Here is a 21,296-nt window from a genome sequence, read left to right on the forward strand (position 1 = left end):
TCTCAAATGTGGAAGAAAACCATTTGGATGTTGAATGATGCAGAGATCATTCCGCTTAACAGTGTTCAGTGCTTTGGCTTTAAATCAGAGCCTGCACTGATCCAGCTTTTTATTTAATTTCCAATACCGACATCAGGCAATTGTGTCCCCGCCGAGATTTTCGTTCATACTAGTAGATTTGTTGACCTGGTTAGGGAATTTGCAGTGAACATTCAACAAAGAAAACTGGAAATGTCCACTCTCGATACATGACCATTTCGACAACCCTCAACATAAAGTGATCTGATCATTAAAGGTGCATTATGCAACTTTTTATGTGACAAAAAAAAGCTGATATTTGTGCATATTTTACCTTGTAGTGAACGAGAGGCTGTATGAGTGGTCAGCACGGCGCCTTTACTTTCGATCACAGTGGTCTCTAAGAGGCTCCAGGATCAACTGTTTTGTAGGCTTTCTGGTGAGAGGCTCCGTCAGCACCTTCCAAACAATTGGTCCTGGAGCGTCCTAGACCACTGTGATAGACAGTAAAGGCACCATGCTGACCACTCATACAGCCGCTGGGTCACTACAAGGTATAATACACACAAATATCAACTTTTTGCTTCACATAAAAAGTGGCATAATGCACCTTTAAACCGATGCATTGCAAACATGTTTTATATCCATGACAGCATTCTCAGTAAACATGCTCTTATTACATTAACATACCAAGGTCACCTAAGATCCAAATCTCAAAGCGTATTGACTGGAGAGCTTACAGCCTGTATGCCAGTGTGATACCTCATTTGAAAGCCAAGACCTTCTAGTGTCTCAAAAAATATGTGTATTATCTGTGTGAGTGAAAAACAACTTAAATCACATTTGCTGTTCCTAACCCCTGACCCTAACACCAAGCCTAGCCACACCTGATCATGGGGGACGACAAGTACCAGGTTAACCTTAGACAAAAATACTTGAAATGAGATAAAAAGTCTCAAAGGCAGCTGGTCCAAACCAACTCAAAATCAGCACAAATTCCAATAATTGAAGCTCATTTTAAGTCCAGTGTAGTCCAGACCTAGATAGCATTAGCAACATTAGCAATGCTAGTGCTGGTATAGATTTCAAATGTGACTCTCTTCATTCTCAAAAAAGAAAAGTCTTAATTCTCCCGACAGCCATAACTGGAGCGTTGACATAACTCTTTCATTCGTGTGTGTTGCAGGATGCCTGGATTGCTGTCTGAAATGCCTGGGCGGTATCCCGTACCCGTCTCTGATAGCCACCATCCTGCTGTATGCCGGAGTGGCCCTATTCTGTGGCTGTGGGCACGAGGCTCTCACTGGCACCGTAACCATCCTGCAGAACTATTTCGAGGTGGTGAGGAACCCCGTGGACGCCCTGGACGTCTTCACCATGTAGGTCCAACAGCAATGTATCAGTGCGACTCTGTGTGGTCTCCAGTCATTGAATGTGACACCACTATTTTTGAACCGATTAGACTAAAAAAACTAACAATGCAAGGGCTGAGGTCAGGTGATCGCTGTGGGAGACACATATTTCCTGTGTATATGTATTAATTTAACCTCTTTGCCCCAGTGCTACATTTTAACAACTCATCATGCAGTGCTCTAGGTCAGTGTTTCCCAACCAAGGTGCCAAGAAATCATCAGGAAATTTCACCTGATCAGCGTGTCGTTAAAGTAGTGGAATCATAAAGCCACAGTGCAGAGTTTTTGAACTACAATTAGCTATTAAAACAAACTTATTCACATCATTAATTTACCAAAATAACACAAATGCAATAAAATAATTTCTGCTTAATTCCCCACCATGAATTTACCAATAAAATATTTAAATAAATAAATGGTTAAATATAATACTGCATATACGAACTAGCCTGAACTTGCTGCCCACACAGAGATTTCATGATTAGATGTTCACTATATTTTAATAAATATACTTTTTGTGACATTTTTTTTTTTTGTTGGAGTGTCTTAGCTCAAAAAGGTTGGGAAACACTGCTCTAGATTTGCCTAGCAGATGCTTTCTAAAGTCTTTCGAAACAAGTCATGTATCACATTGAGTGCCAAAAACGGAAAAACATTTTTTTATTACGAAACTAGTCACTCTAGTACACCTTATGTGTGATTTTGGTAGCTCTGTGATGAACAGAACTGAAATAAATGACGATCAAAAACTTGTGAAAAGTCACGGTCTGGACATTTTATATACATTACTGCGTTTCTTTTCTTTTTTTCCGTCCGTTTTTTAACATTTCTCTGAGTTTTTAAATAGTCAAAATCGGTCCAAGGATGGCTGAGAAACATCCTGATAAAGTCTTCAATCCGAGAACCAGACTGTTTAAATGCACACGCGATGATTAGCGAAAGCGATCGATAACAATTGGTGTTTCAAAACGTGTCAAAAATGCTGTTGTTGAAAATTTACTTGAAACATTCTCCTCTTCCCATAACCTCAGCGCCTGTCCAGAGAAGGAAAGAGGAGGAGAGGAGTTATTCAGAAAGGAGAGTGTTTCATAAAACACACAATATCTCCGTTCCTAGAAACATCTGTAATTCTGATCAAAACTAGCCTGAGGCACATAGGAGAGCTGAGAGTCTCACCTTTCAAACGAGCCATAGCATGTGTCCATAGCTATAACATAGAATATGCTGTGGTGCTACAAATATCATGAAAAATGGTCTGGATTGTTGGCACTCAATGTGTTAATATATTTATGGTAAAAAAAAACAAAAAAAAAAACTACTCTAGCCAAGATATGATTCCTCTTTGAAAAAAACTGTTTTTCTGGTCTTCGTTCTGATCCCACAGGATAGACATCATCAAGTATGTGATTTATGGCATTGCCTCAGCATTCTTCGTCTATGGCATTCTGCTGATGGTGGAGGGCTTCTTCACCAGCGGCGCCATCAAAGACCTGTACGGAGACTTCAAGATCACCACCTGCGGACGCTGTGTCAGTGCCTGGGTGGGTAACGGCTACGGAAAATATCGTCAATGTAAAAAAAGAAAAATCCAAGTAGTTGGGTTCATGTCATGACCTAACATAGGGGCATAAACTGAAATGGAGGAGAGGGCGTTCGCTTGAGTAATCTTCTTCTAAAAATGTTAAATGCAGATCCTTGTTTCTGCATGTTAGGATTGAAAAATTAATATAACTGGGTTTCACAGGCATGATCGCAGGCAGATACTGTAGTTCAGGAGCTTCCGGAGGCTCTTTACAAGTAGTTTCCAAAAGGCTTTCTAACTTAATGAGTCAAATGTGGTTTCTATCTTGGGAAAGAGAAAATGAGCATGCGTTTTCTCTTTGGGCATTGTCTCTTTGTGCAGAAAGGGTTGAAGGAGTTGAACCCGATCTGCAGACATTTAAGTAAATATAGCAAAGTATTAAGAGGAAACTAAATTTAATTTCTTTAGTTGTTCTGAAAAATCGACATAGTGACTAACTGTCCAGGGTGTACTAGCAATGCAGCAGCAAACAATAAAGAACAAGTCAATATTGACAAGTACGAACATCCAAAGCAACAGAGCAAATCACTAAACACAGAACACAGATTTAAAGGACTAAAACATTGTAAAACTGGCTGCAGAAAGTTAAGAAGTCAGTGGAAAACAGCAACAGGAAATGCAGAAAACAAACATGTATGCAAGAGCCAAGTTTGATACATTTGCAGCCAATTTTTGAGGTGAGCACAAGAATAACCAAATAAAGTGATTTCTCTATTTGATGTTGGGATACTGTTCCATTCTTTTGAAGCCCTGACTGAAAAAGCTGACTGACTTAATGTGGTTTTCCAGAGTGGGATTATACAGTCTTCTCTGGATGCTACTCTAGTGACGTGATTAGTGTTCGATAATGGCTAAACCATGTAGAATTTTTTAAAAAAGAAAGACAGAAATTGTTGAGATTTTGATGAGGTAATCCTAACTGAATAGGATGCTGAGGTGGTGAAAGTGGCCAAGTTTCCTCCCTGTAGTGTGGTTGGCCTGGGACAAGCTAGTGAAGCAGTAGGTTATGTGACAGAAAATCATTGAGTGGATATACACTTTAGCTGCTTGGGTGGACATGGATTTTCCAGTGAATCGGACATTAAAGTTAAATCTAACTCTTTTGCATAGGAGTTAAAACTGAGATCTGAGTCTAAGAAGATGCCGAGGTATTTGAACTCTTGCGTTATGTGTGATGTTTTTGGCTTAATATTATTGTTTAACGGCAATTATGTTTAACTGCAGGCAGCATTAGTTTAACAAGTGACTTTTGCCATAGTATTTGTGAAGTTTATTGCCACTTCTGTTTGAGATGACTCATGCACATACGGAACTGTTCTATCGGCAAACATCTGAACGTTAACATTTGGACAAATGAAGAGAAGAGGGCCTAGGATTGAGCCTTGAGGGACTCTGGTAAATAGAGGTTCGGATTGGTAACTACTACTAATACAGACTCTTTAGGGGACGATTTGAGAGCTATGATTGAACCCATATCTGGGCATTGTATTTGCACTTTTCGTGTTGTTGGAAGCACTTGTTGTAGATCGCTGACGGACCATAACACCACATATCCTTTTACAGTTAGTTTGTGGACCCAATCGCTGAAGATGTGACTAATATTCGGCACCCACCCATTCTGTGTCTGAGTCTAAATTGAGTCGTGGTGTTCTCCCTTCAGTTCATCATGCTGACGTACATCTTCATGCTGGCCTGGCTGGGCGTGACAGCCTTCACTTCTCTCCCAGTCTTCATCTACTTCAACATCTGGAACATCTGCCAAAACGCCACATCTCTGGAGGGGGCCAGTCTGTGCTTGGATCCACGGCAGTACGGTAGGCTCACCCCCTTTTTCACTTGTTCATTTTTTCATTTTTGGTTGGTTGTAATGATATTCAATGATTTTCATTGCCGTGCACCACTTTAGAAATGCTACAAATGTATTCTTGGTAAGGATACATTTGAAATTAGAGAAATGTGGTTATTGAAAAGGCAAATTAGACGATGAGTAACTTAAAAGCAAAACAGGTGCTTTCCTATGGAACGCCTTTTGTATTATATGCGAAGTTAAAAAGACTACAATAATTTATATTATCCATACTCTCCAGCGACCACAGCGGGTCTCCACAGTGATGAGTGTCGCTGTTCATTAGTCTGTGTCCATCACAGCGGATCATTCTCATGCTAATTCTGACATTTGTCCTGTCTCATTAAGGTACGCCAGTGTGAGCCCCGTCTCCCCTCGATAGATTTGTGTCATGTCGAGTTTTTTTACCTCCAGTTGTTGATAGTTGAAATGTCAAATGTCTGTCTTTCAGGTATTGTGCCCATAGCTGAGGCCAAAACGGTGTGCGCCGGGTCTGAGAAGTTCTACAGGATGTGCGAATCCAATGAGGTGAGTCTGCGGGGGTAATAGACAGACATTTACTCATCAGTCATTCCAAGCTCTGACAAGATTCAGGAAAACAGCGTTGGCCCAGAGACGTTACAGAGCCTTGCGTTTGTAGTTGCTACATCAAATATTGAACAAACTGTTGGTGGTGTCATCAAAAGGGGGTTATTTAATGTTTTTGTAAGAAAAAGTTTGTAAGCACCACTTTGAGAAGTTTCTGGAGAATGGTAGGTCCCATTCACGAAGCGTTCTTAAAGGCGCATTATGCAACTTTTTTTCACTGCTGACTGTCACCAGAAAATCTACAAAACAATTGATCCTGGAGCATTGTAAATACCACTGTGATCGAAAGTAAAGACGCCATGCTGACCACTCATACAGCCACCAGGGCAGTACAAGGTCAAATACGCACAAATATCAAGTTTTTTTCCACATAAAAAGTTGCCTAATGCATCTTTAAGAAGCCAGATCTCTTCACAATAGAGAGATGCCCCAAATTTTCTAACGTGACACTAACAATCATGGCATTTACATCTTATTGACTATGGAAATACAAAGACACGCCTCTAAACTTCATGAGCATGACCTTGTCGCACATTTACTTAAGTGCATGTACTATAGTAACTGTACTTTATGGAGTAATCTTCAATCAATCAAATTTTTTGTGATGAAAATACTTTTGCTTCAGTAAAATATTGACTCTCTCCACCATGATGACAATGACAATGACAAAACTATCTGACAAATAAATATTAATCCAAGTTTAATTATACAAACTTAATTTTACATGACAAAAAATTTAGAAATATGTTACTGACCATGAGAAAGGAATGGGAATAGTGAAAATATTCTAAAATGGCCGATTTTTTGTGCTTCAGAGCCTCCTGACTGTCCTTCCAAAAGAACACTTTGGGCAAGAGCAAATTTTGTGAATGCCAAAAATTTGCATGCGATGGCCTTTAGAACAAACCATAATTTCATGAATGAGACCCACTGTCCATAGACCACAAGCTAGAAAGTAGTTTTAAAGTTAGAGATAACAGTTGTGGAGCAAGAACACTAGCTGCTGGGTCACTACCGAAACAGCACATCTAACTCACTGTGGGAAACTGCTCTTAGGTGAACGCCAGCTCCAGTAATGCACAGTTTAAAACCCATATTATGATTTTTCTTTTTTTTTCTGAGATGCATCGGAATTCCCAGAAATCTTAGCAGTTTTGATGACGCCATCTGTGGTATTCTATTGCTGTTAATTAGTTTGAGTCATTATTGAGCTTCTGTGACAACGCAATTCTTCTTGTGGATCAATAGTTTGTCTAGATCCAAGTCTCAGACAAATCCCATGCTCTGTAGTACGATCTGTTGACGTTGTGACTGAAAAAAAAAAAGCATTCAGGGAAAGTGATTAGTCAAGAGCAGAGTGGCCATACCCATCATCAGTCATGTGGAGCATCCCTTGTTTGATGTTTGCTAAATAATCTAGCTCTTCCATCTGAACCAAGCACATTTCTTCAGTTCTGCTTTACCCAATTCTAAAAGCTTCTCGACTGGAGGTTACAGCCTTTACGCCAGTGTAATGCCTCATTTGAAAGACACAAAACTGATCACATTGTCGTCACTTTTTGCTTCTTTTTTGTTGTGTTTATGTTGCTTTTTTGGGATTGAACGTTGAACTGGAGAAAATGTGCTTGGTTAAGATGGCGGTTAAGAGGTTGATATTCAGTGTCCTGTACCGTACTCTTTTATAAATGTTGTAACGATTCCTGCCTCGTGTTTCTTTAGCTGGACATGACATTCCACCTGTTCATCTGTGCACTGGCGGGGGCTGGAGCTGCGGTCATTGCCATGGTAAGTCTATTTTCTCCTAAGGTGTGGCAAGTGAAGATGTTCCTTATTCCGGCCGTCTACAGAAGCGCCCCTTTCTCCGAGAGACGTCTTTTGGTGCAGTGAATAGACAGGGTTTTATCTCCCTCTCCTGTTTTTTTTGGGGAGGGAAGGAGGGAGCCTGTCACGGCGTCTCCATGGAAACAGTGAGAAGAAAGGCTGGGAGTGTTGCAAACATCACTCAGTAATTTGTAAGAAGCCATTTTCTCCCCACACAGACAGCAGTTGTTGTTAAGGGCAGACACTACAGACCCCATGTCTCTTTTTTTATTACTATAGCTCAAGGCAAAGGCCAAATATCAGCGACTCAAATATATTTAGGTTCATACACTTACACTCCACAGGCCTAAATAGTCAACACATAACAATAAAGCCATGCATTTAGTTATATTTAGTATCCTCATAAAATATCTAACAAATTAATTCAGAAATAGCCTGAAGCAGCACGAGTTAAGAATGATCAAAGCTACTCTTGCAGACGCATGATCAGGTGCTGCCACCTGCTGGACACATAAGGGTGCTACATTTGCATGGATAGTGAAGTTACTTGGTCTTTTTATTCTGTGCCAAGTTACTGAGGATAATGAGGAGTTTGTGTGTGAGTGAATGGAAGGTTTTTTTTTTTTTTTAAATGCCGGCTTGACCAATGTTATTGTTTTTATGATTAATCAAACAGTCAAACAATAGTTCTTAAAAGCACTCAGATGTTGACTAAAATAAGTTAAGTAAAGCTAAACATTATGCTGACTGATGAAGATAAAATTGACATCAAACTAACTTTACTGGAAGCAGAACGTCTCCAGCTCTTCTCCATCAAGATGGTGACTAAAGGTAGCCAAATTATGAGAGTACCAATTCTTTGACTACCAACTGCAAAAATGGCATTATCTGCGTCTAGCTGGTCATTAGGAGCATGTTTTGTGTTGCTCACAATAGTATGATCCAAAATGTTATGAAGTGTGCCTTTAATTAGACTGAGAGAAATGTGTATGGAGAAAGATATTCTGAAGAGTGATGGATTCAGGTATTACAGTCTTTAAGTTTGAAAAGGGAGGAGAGATTTGAAAGTAAAAAATCAAGTCCTTTTGGACCAGAAAGCCGCTGCAAAATGAGGAGAGCAGGAACAGAATTTTCAAAAGTAAACGATCAAGCTCCTCACCCGTCCCTCCTGATTGGACATGACAGGCTGGTTCACAGGAAAGCTCGTCTCATTGGTCAAAGGTATCCCAGGGTTTCTGATTAGTTGCTGAAAATCAGCAAATGGAGGGACTTTAGATAACAAATATTATAATCTAATGTTCTTATGTTACCTCAACTTTCAGACGGTCAATTATACACAATCTCTTAAATTTGTAAAACATTTAAACTTTAACACTTTTACTCACAAAACTGGGCAAATGTCCCTGAATGTGTGAGCAAGCCAAAGGCACATTTCTGCCATCACTGCATGGTAGACAATTAAGTTATTAAAGTTACAATAAGTTATAATATTCTATTCTATTCATAAACTGTTTGATGTTACCAAACTAAGACATTTGTCATTCCGTTCCAGATCCACTATCTGATGGTGCTGTCGGCAAACTGGGCCTACGTGAAGGACGCATGCCGGATGCAGAAGTACGAGGACATCAAGTCCAAAGAGGAGCAGGAGCTGCATGACATCCACTCCACTCGCTCCAAAGAACGCCTCAACGCCTACACATAAGGCTGAGGCCCCGCCCCTGTCCCCTCTCTCTCTCACACTGTCTCTCTCTGAAGCCCCGCCCTCCTGAGGGGGCTGCCGCCGCTGCCCCGGGCCCCACTGATGATGTCACTGGTGCGTCACATGACCACGTGTTCCCGGGGGGACGTTCCACAGCCCTCCCGAGTCACAACAGCGTTTCAGACCAACAGCCCCTTTACCTCTCTCATAGGTTCTCTCACTAAAGGAGACATGTTAGGCTTTAGAGCTGGATAACTTACAAATGTGTAAGGAATGATTATGCGCAAAATGACTGTCCAACTAAATGTCCGAATTAGTGATGGTAACAATCTGAGCGAACCATACGTGTTGTGGAAAAAAGCTGCCAATTTTTTACCACACACGCTAATAGACTGATGTATGCTGTGAAGGCAATTTGAGCGCTAAAATATTGGGCCAGTTAAGATATATGACCTTGAAAAACAATCCATAATGTCATCATTTCGCGTAACATGCCTCCTTTATATATTTTTGTGATAGAAAATCTAGTGTAGTACAAAGACCTAAAAGTACCGTAGCAGTATAGTCTTTATCACTTTGCATAATTTCTAGTATTTTACTCTAGGTATTATTTTGGGCCAAATGTAGGTTTTATTTCCCCATTTCTGAGAGGGACAACAGGGGCTTCAAAAGGTTTCCAAGCACATTTGAACATCCCATGTGGAGATATCGATGTACTGTAAGTGGACGAGTGGTAACTTATGAATACTGTATTTTCATGTTCTCTCAACAAAACAAAACAAAAAGCATCATGAGCCTTTCTCCTCACTCATAATACCCAGGGACACCAATATTTTTTACATGAAAATAAAATCTCTTCCTATTTGTGTTTACAATATTAAGTCAAGCCTGAACTTTACACTTAATAGCTAGACGTGCCAAGCCTGTTGCGACTTTAAAGCAGGGGTGTCCAAACTGTTGTACAGCAGGACATATTTGAGTGACAATCTCCACGGGCCCAATCATTTTACCGTAATCAAGATTTTTCTGAATGATTTCATGTCGACTTTTAAGAAACATGTTTTCAAATCTACACAGTAAATTTCATTATGCTTCAAAAAGCTGAACACGAATATTTTGCGTACACACTTTTGGTTGTTGAGTCATTGCTAATTCAGGCTATATGATATTTGAAATAGCCATCAAATATGTAACTTGTTGGGCATGTAAATAATAGATGGGTCTGGTTTGAATATAAGAGGGGAAAAATGCCTGAAATCCGTATCCATGGTGCTAAAAAGGCTCAAAAGCAATACACCTTTTCCACACTGTCACAGAACCAGAGGGTCTAAGAAACTAGTTGGGTGCAATGACTGACCCCTGGGGTGCACTTTGGACATATCTGCTTTAAAGAGTTAGGCAGTTACTATTGTTCATCAAACTTCAGGGTCATTGAAAATCATGTCACAAAAGCTTCCGAAAAGATCTTTTTAATCCTCAATATCTCACTTTCAAACATTCCTGTAGGCGAACCGTACACTTGAGTCGATCTCTGCACTCTGCATCTGTCCGAACAGAAAAAAAACTCTTTCAGTGACATGTTTGTGATGGCACTCTTTGGTGGAAGTCAAGTGTGTACACGGTGTGTGTGTTATTGAAGTGTCTGTAATGATGTCCGATGAAGTGCGAGGAGTTTTACTGTGGTGTTTTATGTGGTACTTGTGGACAATGACTGAATCACGGTATATTGTGACAAGCAACATCATTAATGGCACTTTCTTCACACATATGGGGCTTTTCTGTTTTACTGTTACCGTAAAAATGTGCCATGTTTGTGGTATTAGCAAACGTAGTCCATAGGCTAACATTGGCTAATATACAGTGAAAAAATATATAATATTTTAAATTTGAAAATCTCCATAATGTTTTATGACGTGACATCACGATCCCAAACTCTAAAGCCAGTAGTTTCCCCCACCAACCTAAAAGATACCTCTGTCCAAAAATCTGCTAAAGAGTCCTAAGATGGATCAAAAGCAGAAGACAAAGTTTGGCGCAATAACGTCCACCCTAACCTTAACTTACAGCTGTAAAGAGTGGATGCCATTGAAGTAATAGCATACCCCGTTCTTTGGAATCACAGCACAAGCACCAAATAAATCCCTTCCACAAAACTCCTCCCACGCCGCTTTAAACTGGCCTGTCGGTTCACTCCTTCTACCATTTCCTCCGAAAGCTCATGCCATCTCCGTGCTCTCTTGGTGTAAGCGCATTGGTGTGGGATAACCGTACTGTGAAGACTGTGAACGTAGATGTTACTCTGTGGCATGGACTTGCATAACTATAGTCAACTTGAAACTTTTATTCTATTTTTTATTTTTATTTTTTACTGTCTTGCTGGATTGACCCATCATTTGTGCAGTTCTGACGCTCCCACCGATGCTAACCGCGCTATGCTAATGCTTTTAGAAGTAGTCTCCTAGTCTTTGAGTTGTGTTTGTTTACTTTGTGATGGGCTCTCGTACGTCTTTGTACCTGGATTGCTGACGATGTTATGATTGAAAAAAAAGTACTTTCAGCTCTTTCAGCTTTCTCCTCGTATTAGTCTTTTGTACTTTCACTTTGAACACTAGTAGCGGGCTTTCAATTCTATCTGTTTTGTACGTTCATGTGCCAACAGCTTCAAGTGGCTTATTTGACCTGGATGATCAAATTTGCTTGCTAAATAAAAAAAATCACTCATGTACTTGTTAAAAATGTTTCCTGTCTGTGTGTTGCTTTAAAGTGTTTTGAAAAAAACTTAGCTACCATAAAATGTACACTTCCAAAGTCGTTAGCTTCTGTGCTAACTGCTAATGGTTCTAAATGTCGCCGTAGGAAAACTGTTCAGACATTGATTAAAAATATACAGCATTTATTTTTTACAGAAAGATATCTATTGTGGTAAAAATCGTTCTAAAATTGTTCATTAAAGATGTGAGGGCCTAAGATGATGTTCAGGGGCAATGGCAATTGGGGTATGTCAGTCATTAGCCGAGAAAAGGGGTCGTAAGGCCAGTCAAGCTGTGCCTTGGTCCCCACGTCCACTGGTGACTTCCCGCCTTAACTTGACTTCCTTGTTTCAAAACACAGTCAGTTGATTATGGAGGACAGTCTCTGATTGGCTGGGCGAATGGGTCAAACCACTGTGGCTTGAAACTAACCCTTGAAGCTAACTCCAAATTATAAGACTTCAAACTCAAGTCCAAATAATAACAAAGATAAAAACAACAATCATGCAACCAAAACAATGTGAAGAAAAAATTAAAGCTAATTTACCCTGCTCAATGTGTCTTCTCATTCTGACACTAACATAGAAATCACAGAAATGCTGTTTGCTCTCTGAGACTGTTCCTACAAATATGAACTTCTGTGAGCCGACGGCTTCTTAGACCTGTTTGAAAAGAGTGTTCTATCTCCAAACAAATGAATGTCTGTCCCTATATGAAAGTATGGATATGTCCGTTTCATGGCATTTGTATAATTTCTGTGGTTTCTCGATACATATTATAAAATGATGCTTAGTGGCCATTTTATATGCTCATTTGTATCTAAAGTTAATTGTCTGAAGGTATTAATGTTTTCTAACTGGGCTTTGATATCACCTAAATGCAGGTCAAAGCCTAGTGCCTTAACAGCTGAAAACTTCTGGATTCATAATTTTTATAGCTGAATGAACGAGAGGAATGAACGGCTAGCCAATTGGAAAAATACATCAAGCATTTATTTCTATGTTTCTAAATGTTTCAGTGTTTGCTCATGTGGTTAAACCACTTTCAGTTACTACATCTGGGGGGGAGGGCATACACTATACTGCAATTGCAATTCAATTTATCTTTAAAATTAAGATTCTGTTCAAAGACCACATTTGAACCTCCAGGAATGTTAGCATTTGAGGAATGACTGAAACATTAATCTCTCCAGGCAGATGAGATATTTTGCAATTTGCAGAAGTCATTATACATACTGATATAGTTAAAGGAAATGTTTGTAGGATGTGGCTTAGTATTATTAAATATTGCCATGCCTGTGTTGACAAGTTTCTCCATACTCAGAGATAGCCTGGCCAGCCATACTGACTTCTCTTTATATTTGAAACATGTTCGAACAAACATTATGGCAGTATGACTGGCCAAACACATCGGTCCTGGAACACATTGACATAAGCGAAGCTGCCACCACCAACCACACACAGATGTTGGGTGAAGTGTCAATGACAATCTGCACCTGCGGGAGCTGGGGTTCGAACCACCAACCTCTCTGTTATTGGGCAACCCACTCAACCATCTCAGGTATCGTCCTTAATGGTTTAAGAAAAGGTGCTAAAACTACAACTGAACTTGGGTGTCCTTAAGCTGTATACATGAGGCTACAAGCACAAGTTTCACCAGACGTCAACATGCCTTTCCTTATTTGAAAGCTAAGAACCTCTAGGGTTCAGTCACTGAGCTTTAATAACAGGAGAATCTGAGGGAGAGTGGGGGAAAAAACTACATTTTTAAAGAGAGATGTGTTGTTCGGCGCAGCTACAGACAGGTATGAAAGTCCAAAGTGTTGGTTGATTAATTTGCCGGAGATCTCTCTGCATCTCATCATTCTCATAGGACTTACTGTATTTCTTCTTACTGAAACAACTCCAACACAAATACCACTAGATGTCGCCAAAAAGCCTGAAAGCACACCCACTCCCTCTTGCAAGCCTTTAGCTCTGGTCTAAAGGATTATGGACCAAGGTGTGTGTGTGTGTGTGTGTGTCTCATATGAAAGACACAGTTCCTGGAGTGATTAGTGGCGTCTCCGGCCGCCTTCTTTGTCAGCCGCGCAAATCCTCCGCTAATCCCCTTCCTCCACCCCCTCGCAATCTACCGCTCACCTGCTCGCAGAATGTCACCTTCGAGAGCGCATCCATGGACCTAAGGAAACTATTTAGATTTTTTCTTCTTCTTTTGTTTTGCTGTAAATTGGCGTGATCAAAATTGACACGGATGTACATGTACGGATACTCCTGCGGTTCTCCACGTGAGCAGTTCGGGGACATCGGTTGACAACATGCATTATACGCTCTACGTGCATGTCCTGGTGTGCTGCGTGGGAATGGCCCGCGCCTTCTGCCCGTCCCAGTGCACCTGCGTCTTCCACGGACGCACCGATGGGGCAGGGACCAGGTAAAAACTACAAGGGTTAGGAAAAAAGCAACAAATCGCAGAGAGTTGTATAGAGAAATCGATTTGTAAATGAGTGGTAATGACAGACTATATTATTGCAAATGATTTGGAAGCAGCAACACCAGACTCAAAAGGAAAGACACATATTGTTTTAGGTTAATTGAAGAAATGGTTGTACCTGTATTTCTTGAGTGGTCAATTTCAACATAAACACTGCAACAAATGAAAAATTTTAGAATGAGAGGGTTTAACCAAATAAAAGCCCCATAACAATTTCTATGTAGACAAAATGTGTAAAGAACGTTTAAGCTGTACCGATAGCAACATCGCCCGGCCTGCTACCAATCCACTTATCTCTGAAATAGACCTAATATCTTTCTCTTTAAACGATATTAACAATATAGAACCTGACCGTAAAGTTGCACTTTTGTACTTTTTAAGTGTGCCATTGACAACGTGTACCTTTCTGAATTAAGAAAGTAGCGCAGAACAGACTTAATCAAATCTCTGACAGGGAAAGCTCGTCACATGATCACTTACTATTTATGTTCAGTGATTAACCTTTGCTAATTGCCGAGTGCCCCACGGAGCAATGAGGCCTCGAAGGAAAGCAGCACCGCAAAGGTCTGAATACATACATGTAGAAGATGTTGGATAATATGGTATTCTAGGTTTTCTGCATAATGTTAACCAAAGTTTGTAGCTGATAAAAGCAAGTTCAAAAGACTAATATTGTGCGTTACTTCTGGACACCATAGCATTGGTATTTCAGATTTCTTTAAATAAATGAAGGTATGAGAAACAGAAAATGTCATTTAGTCCTAGTTTGAGAGCATACAAAACAACGGGACTTGACTAAAAATAACAAATGGCAGCTGTCAGCATAGGACTATAATACAGAGGAGCACCCCTTTGTGGAGCAGTTAAGCATAATATGGGCGCTATAAGGTTATACTGTTGTCCTGCTGTGTGATAAACGGAGCATTACACATATTGAGATGGAATAGTGACAGCCGGTGAAGCCAGTTTCATTTATTTGCTTATTTTGGCGAGACTAAGTATGAACATACTTGGTATTCATGTACAGTATGTCCATAAACACGTCATACTAGATTATTCCCATCCGTTGTACCCCTCAGTTGTAGTTTACCATCACTCAGAGTAAATAAACAATGCAATGAGAAATGTCATACAATTGTACAAGAACATTGCGCAGATCAGATGGAGGCTTTGTCCGCCATGACAGGCCAACCAGACCAGCATGTTTTGGAGACACTGCCTGGTTCGGGATTCAAACTCAGTCAAAGTGCTTTTTAAATGGCTTACTTTATTTTCCTTTGTGACATCTATACTATAATGTATACATTGTAAAATTAAGTAACAAAAGTTTTAGCAGATTGGCTTACCGGGTTGAATTTCTATTAAAAAAAAAAGTTGTACAAAGCCAAAATAGGGAGGAATGATTTATTCTATGTGTTAAAGAAACAGGCCACGTTTTTTTTTTCCATACTGAGATAAGTTCTTACCTGAGCTTAGACAAGTTGATACGTACCTGTCTGGTCTTTGTGCCCGTGGAAGATTTTGGTCACTTCTAACATCACCCCGTTTGGAGCTATAGGAATATACTGGGAGTGGCCAAATGCTAACAACATCTTTGGTCTTTTTGCGTGACTGAGGGCACACAGTTCTTCCATACTGTGATATGTTTTTACCTGAGCTTAGATGAGTTGATGCGTACCTGTCAGGTCTTTGTGTGTGCCCGTGGAAGAGCGCGGTAGCTTCCAACTTCACCCCCGTTTGGAGCTATAGTAAAACATTGGGAGAGGCCCAATGCTAACAACATCTTTGGTCGTTTTGCGTGACTGAGGGCACGCACAAAGACCACACAGGTACGCATCAACGTCTAAGCTCAGGCAAGAACATATCTCAGTATGTAAAAATGGTGGCCTGTTCCTTTAAGGTATCTCTGGAAAAAAGTAACGAGTGATTGACTTAGTTTTGCCTTTTCAGGTCTGTGCTATGTAACGACCCGGACATGTCGGACATCCCAGTGAACGTCCCTGTGGACACCATCAAGCTGCGCGTGGAGAAAACGGCCGTGCGCAAGATCCCGACGGAGGCGTTCTACTACCTGGTGGAGCTCAGGTACCTGTGGGTCACCTACAACTCCATCACCTCCGTGGACACGGGCAGTTTCTACAACCTCAAAGTCCTGCACGAGCTGAGGCTGGACGGGAACATGATCTCGCTGTTCCCCTGGGAGTCCCTGAAGGAGATGCCAAGCCTGCGGACGCTGGACCTGCACAACAACAGGCTGACCACGGTCCCTCCCGAGGCCGTGCCCTACCTGATCAACATCACCTACTTGGACCTGTCCAGCAACAAGCTCGCCACGCTGCCCTCGGACCTCATGAACATATGGCCCCCCTTCAACAAGGCTCCGGCGGCCAACAGCTCGCAGAAGATTGTGTTGGGTGAGAGTCAGTGCACATTTAGGCTGGGCATAGAAATTACAGGCACGCCATTAGCTATAGAGCCTGTTCCTACAAATGCAATTGGCTGCTTGTACCTGTATGAATTAAGTATTCTATCCCCATACAAATTAATGGGGAACCAGTTCCTATATTAAAGAATAGCTAGATATGACGTGTCCATTTCATGGCATTTATAGCGGCTACTGGATGTGCTTCTGACCCCACAAAAAGCAAAACTGACTAAATATGATTTAGCATTTAGCGTCAAGGCCACTTTTTTACTCATCTAAAGTAAACTAAAAAACATTATTTTTGTAATGATTTGTTACAAGGCTTTGATTTCACCTAAATGTGGTCAATGGGTTGACAACAGCTTCAACTTCTTGATCGTTCATCCTTCATGCAATGTTTGATGGATAAATGCTAGCCGCTATAGAAAAAAATACATTGAACAGGCTAGTGCTTTTGAAAAGTTTCCCGGACTAGCCTGCTCGCTTACTGTCCGCGAATGCCGCTTCCCCTTTTTATTTCTATGGCAATGGGTACATATTTTTAAAGACAGATACGGATTCTAGACCATAATCGTCCCCTTTGAATTACGACATTTTACCCATTTTGATTTCAAAGCCTACATTATCCGAAGAACCTAGAACGCAGATGGAACCGTATAATTCTAAGGGGACACATTATTGACCATTTACTGATCATATACGATGCAATATCAATCCACATCTAAACTATATGACAAAAAGGGATAACGTCATATCTCAAAATGATACAGTACATTGTTCCAGACTTAACCTATTAATCCAAAACAAGCCAAGAAAACTCCCCACACATAAAGGTCCGCTCGGTCCGGGAATCAAACCTGAAACTCTTTCTTCACTTCCACACCTGTGCCACCCCCATGTTACCCAGATAAAATTAGGAGTTGCATAAAGAATAAAGTTAATAGGTGGCTTTTCTGTGCAGGATGACACAGCAAAAACAAAATGAAACAATGACAGAGAAGTCATAATCTTTCTTCCAGCACATTCCCCTGGTCTGTATGTGCTTGAGCTGCCAGTGTGGAAAGTGCTAATGAGCTCCAGAGGGACAAACTAGCTTAGCACAGGACTGTAAACACACAACAGAGTATGTTCAGTGTGAATCAACAGACAAATCAAACATATATACTTTTTATCCTAAGCACACATACTTAGAACTTTGTGAGTTCAGCTCCTTAAAATAAGAATGGCTGAACAGATACAAAAGTGTTATATGTAAACTGTAAGTGAGAAGTGCTATCGCTAACTGAAGATAGGCCAAAGGAAGCTTAGGTACTTTGGTGTGTAAGACAATGTAAGCTGTTTAAAAGAGCTTAAACACATGACACGTGCCTCGCTAATAACATCAGGTGTCCACAGCTAGGGAACTGAACGGAAGTGTACGTTTAAACAAAAGAATAAATAGTTTGGTCAAGTGGGCTGAGATTCAAATTCAAAGAAAGGTTTTGTCTTAATCTCGTATATCACTGGGCCTTCCCAATGAAATTCAAGACTCTTTTCCATGAGTTTTTGTAGCAGAGCATAACACTAAAACATTTACATGAAACAGCTGTTGCAACTTCAGTTAAAACAAGCCACAAGTTGTTTATGCACATCTAATAATAAGGGTTTTAGATGTGGGAGAGTTCAATCATATAAGTCTTGGCCTTTTGTTCCATTTGTGGGCAACGTAATAAGAAAAGTGTATTTTTCCCGTCTCATTAAACAGTCACATGACGTTGTGTTGTAACTACTTGAGCTGAAATTTAGTTCACATGTAAAGCCTCCCAACAAGACCCTTAAAGATAAATAAAATACAGTGTTGCTCTCTCCAATTTAACAAGGAAGACAAACCAACTTTGTCATGTGGTACCAAACAGTGATGAGTTCTGTTTTGTCACCACGTGAAGGAATCGCTGAATGATAAAGAAAAATGTATAATATAATATATATCATCATAATATATCTAATTTTCTGTTGCTGACAGGTCTTCAGGACAACCCCTGGTTCTGTGACTGTAAAATCTCCAAACTGATCGAGATCTCCAAGATGCCCGACACGCCGGTGGTGTTGATGGATCTATTCTTGACGTGCACCGCTCCGGAGAACCTTGCTGGCGTGCTGTTTCAAAGGGCAGAGCTGGAGAACTGCGTGAAGCCTGCGGTCATGACGTCTGCCACAAAGATTACCTCCCCGCTGGGAAGCAACGTCCTCCTGCGTTGCGATGCCACAGGCTTCCCCACGCCATCCATGTCTTGGGTCAAGGAGGACGGCTCATCGGTCGACAACACAGGTACAGGAGGGACTTGATCGGATAGGGAACAGTACTGGCAATATCAAGACTTCACAATATCAAAAGTCTCTTATACAGTCATTTATAAATATCAAATAGTATGCCAAATGACAAGTAGTAGTGCTTTGAGAGGCAACAGATGTACACCATTGTTATTAGCAAATCTGAAGTACCAAATCATTTATAGACAAAATATACGTACCACCTCTCTATTGCTGTGAATCTTGGAGTTTAGATCTGTGTAAAAGTTCTGAAATTCACAGGATTCCCATTCATGTGAGCTTAGCGGTCATCCTTTGTCTCAAATGTTAACGTGAATCTAGATTTTAAAACAAATTGTAGTGCACAGTTTGAGAGTCGCACTTCTCTTTTGCTGCCCACTGCTACATTTGGGTCAAATGTAGAGACACATTGCCCTATAGGGAAAATAAAATGGTCCTTCACAATGCCCGTTGACAGTGATTGATGATATAATAATACTGTAGCCTTTATGGTGAAAGACTGAACAAATGGATGATTGTTGTGTGAGTATGTATAATGGCATCTTAATATATTATGAACTATCATTTTAAAATTATAGCGCATAATTGAATATGTCTTTCAATCCTTTATAACCTTTTATTGTGCTCCCATCGCAGTTCAAGAATCCCCAGGAGAGGGCGTGCGGTGGTCTATCATGAGCCTGACTGGGATCCTCTCCAAAGACGCAGGGAACTACAGCTGCAAGGCCAAAAACGTGGCTGGAGATGCAGAAGCCACCATTTCTATATCTGTGGCCGGCAGCATCAGCACCACCCTCCCTCCACAGCCGACCGGCCCAACAAGCCTGGGCTCCACCTTTACTCCTGCGACTGAGGATGTCTCCAATTCCCCGTCAGTCAGCCTCACAACCCTGCTAATGACAACTACCGACAAACCCATACCAACCACACTCCCTCAGAAAGCCCCGCTCAAACCAGCCAAAAGAGGTAACGGGAAACGGCTGGCTGCAGATGAGAAGAGCAGTAAAAAGGATCCTTCGAAGGCAGTCAAAGACTTAGAGATTGTGGAGGAGACAGTGGACAGTGCGGTCCTGCTGTGGACTGTATATGGGCTGTCTGCGGACACTCCTCTCACTGTGGTGTATTCTCCTTATGGAGAGGACGACAGTAAACAGACAGTAGAGACCACAGCTGGCAGTGGGAAGGAGCTGCTGCAGGGGCTTTCCCCAGGGGTGAGGTACTCTGTCTGCCTGGTTGCTAAAGGCAGCGCTAGTGGGAAAGACCCCTGTGTGGACTTTTACACATTAGACAATGTGGACGACAGTAGCCAGAGCCAGCTCTTCATGGTAATAAGTGGTTTTGTGTGTTTATTGATTCTGCCTCTTATTGCACTGTTGATTTACAAGATCCTAGCACTATACTGTAAAACACCCAACACTCCCATAGATGAAGAGGAGATGGAGAAAGACAGCTATGTCAAGTTTGAGACCATCTCGATGAAGCACAGGACTTTGAACTCTCACCCCAAAGAGCTGTGGGCACGGAGACCTACTCACGACTCAGAGCGGATGCTGCTGTGCTCCAGGTCCAGCATAGACTCTCAGATGACCTACAAGAGCGACAGCTCGCGGTCAGAGTACCTGTGCTGACAGAGTACCTTTGCTGACAGAGTACCTTTACTGACTGAGTACATTTGCTGACAGAGTACCTGCTGACAGAGTACTTGATGACAGAGTACCTTTGCTGACAGAGTACATTTGCTGACTGAGTACCTTTACTGACAGAGTATCTTTGCTGACAGAGTACCTTTGCTGACAGAGTACCTTTGCTGACAGAGTACCTTTGCTGACAGAGTACCTTTGCTGACAGAGTACCTTTGCTGACAGAGTACCTTTGCTGACAGAGTACCTTTGCTGACAGAGTACCTTTGTGGACAGAGTACCTTTGCTGACAGAGTATCTTTGCTGACAGAGTACCTTTGCTGACAGAGTACCTTTGCTGACAGAGTATCTTTGCTGACAGAGTATCTTTGTGGACAGAGTACCTTTGCTGACAGAGTACTTGATGACAGAGTATCTTTGCTGACAGAGTACCTTTGCTGACAGAGTATCTTTGTGGACAGAGTACCTTTGCTGACAGAGTACTTGATGACAGAGTACCTTTGCTGACAGAGTACATTTGCTGACTGAGTACCTTTACTGACAGAGTATCTTTGCTGACAGAGTACCTTTGCTGACAGAGTACCTTTACTGACAGAGTATCTTTGCTGACAGAGTACATTTGCTGACAGAGTACCTTTACTGACAGAGTACATTTGCTGACAGAGTACCTTTACTGACAGAGTATCTTTGCTGACAGAGTACCTTTGCT

General features: G+C 41.2%; 2 protein-coding genes across 2 annotated transcripts in view; both read left to right on the top strand.

The window, feature by feature from the left end:
- The window catches only part of gpm6aa (glycoprotein M6Aa), a 28,058-nt gene extending 17,388 nt beyond the window's left edge, over window positions 1–10,670 (top strand). Inside the window, exons 2-7 of the mRNA XM_079557309.1 lie at window positions 1,205–1,397; window positions 2,815–2,971; window positions 4,673–4,826; window positions 5,310–5,386; window positions 7,166–7,231; window positions 8,820–10,670. Coding sequence (XP_079413435.1) covers window positions 1,205–1,397; window positions 2,815–2,971; window positions 4,673–4,826; window positions 5,310–5,386; window positions 7,166–7,231; window positions 8,820–8,972 — 800 coding nt within the window. The 3' untranslated portion in view covers window positions 8,973–10,670. The remainder of the gene's footprint in view (window positions 1–1,204; window positions 1,398–2,814; window positions 2,972–4,672; window positions 4,827–5,309; window positions 5,387–7,165; window positions 7,232–8,819) is intronic.
- A 2,922-nt stretch (window positions 10,671–13,592) lies between these two features.
- Window positions 13,593–20,579, top strand: lrit3a (info leucine-rich repeat, immunoglobulin-like and transmembrane domains 3a). The gene is made up of 4 exons (XM_079556815.1): window positions 13,593–14,152; window positions 16,163–16,626; window positions 18,640–18,945; window positions 19,584–20,579. Exons 1-4 carry the CDS (start codon window positions 14,037–14,039, stop codon window positions 20,573–20,575), a joined length of 1,878 nt encoding a protein of 625 aa, XP_079412941.1. The 5' UTR covers window positions 13,593–14,036; the 3' UTR covers window positions 20,576–20,579.
- The last annotated feature ends 717 nt before the right edge of the window (window positions 20,580–21,296 follow it).

The sequence above is a fragment of the Gobius niger genome (genome assembly GCF_951799975.1).
Source record: "Gobius niger genome assembly, chromosome: 5".
Lineage (NCBI taxonomy): Eukaryota > Metazoa > Chordata > Actinopteri > Gobiiformes > Gobiidae > Gobius > Gobius niger.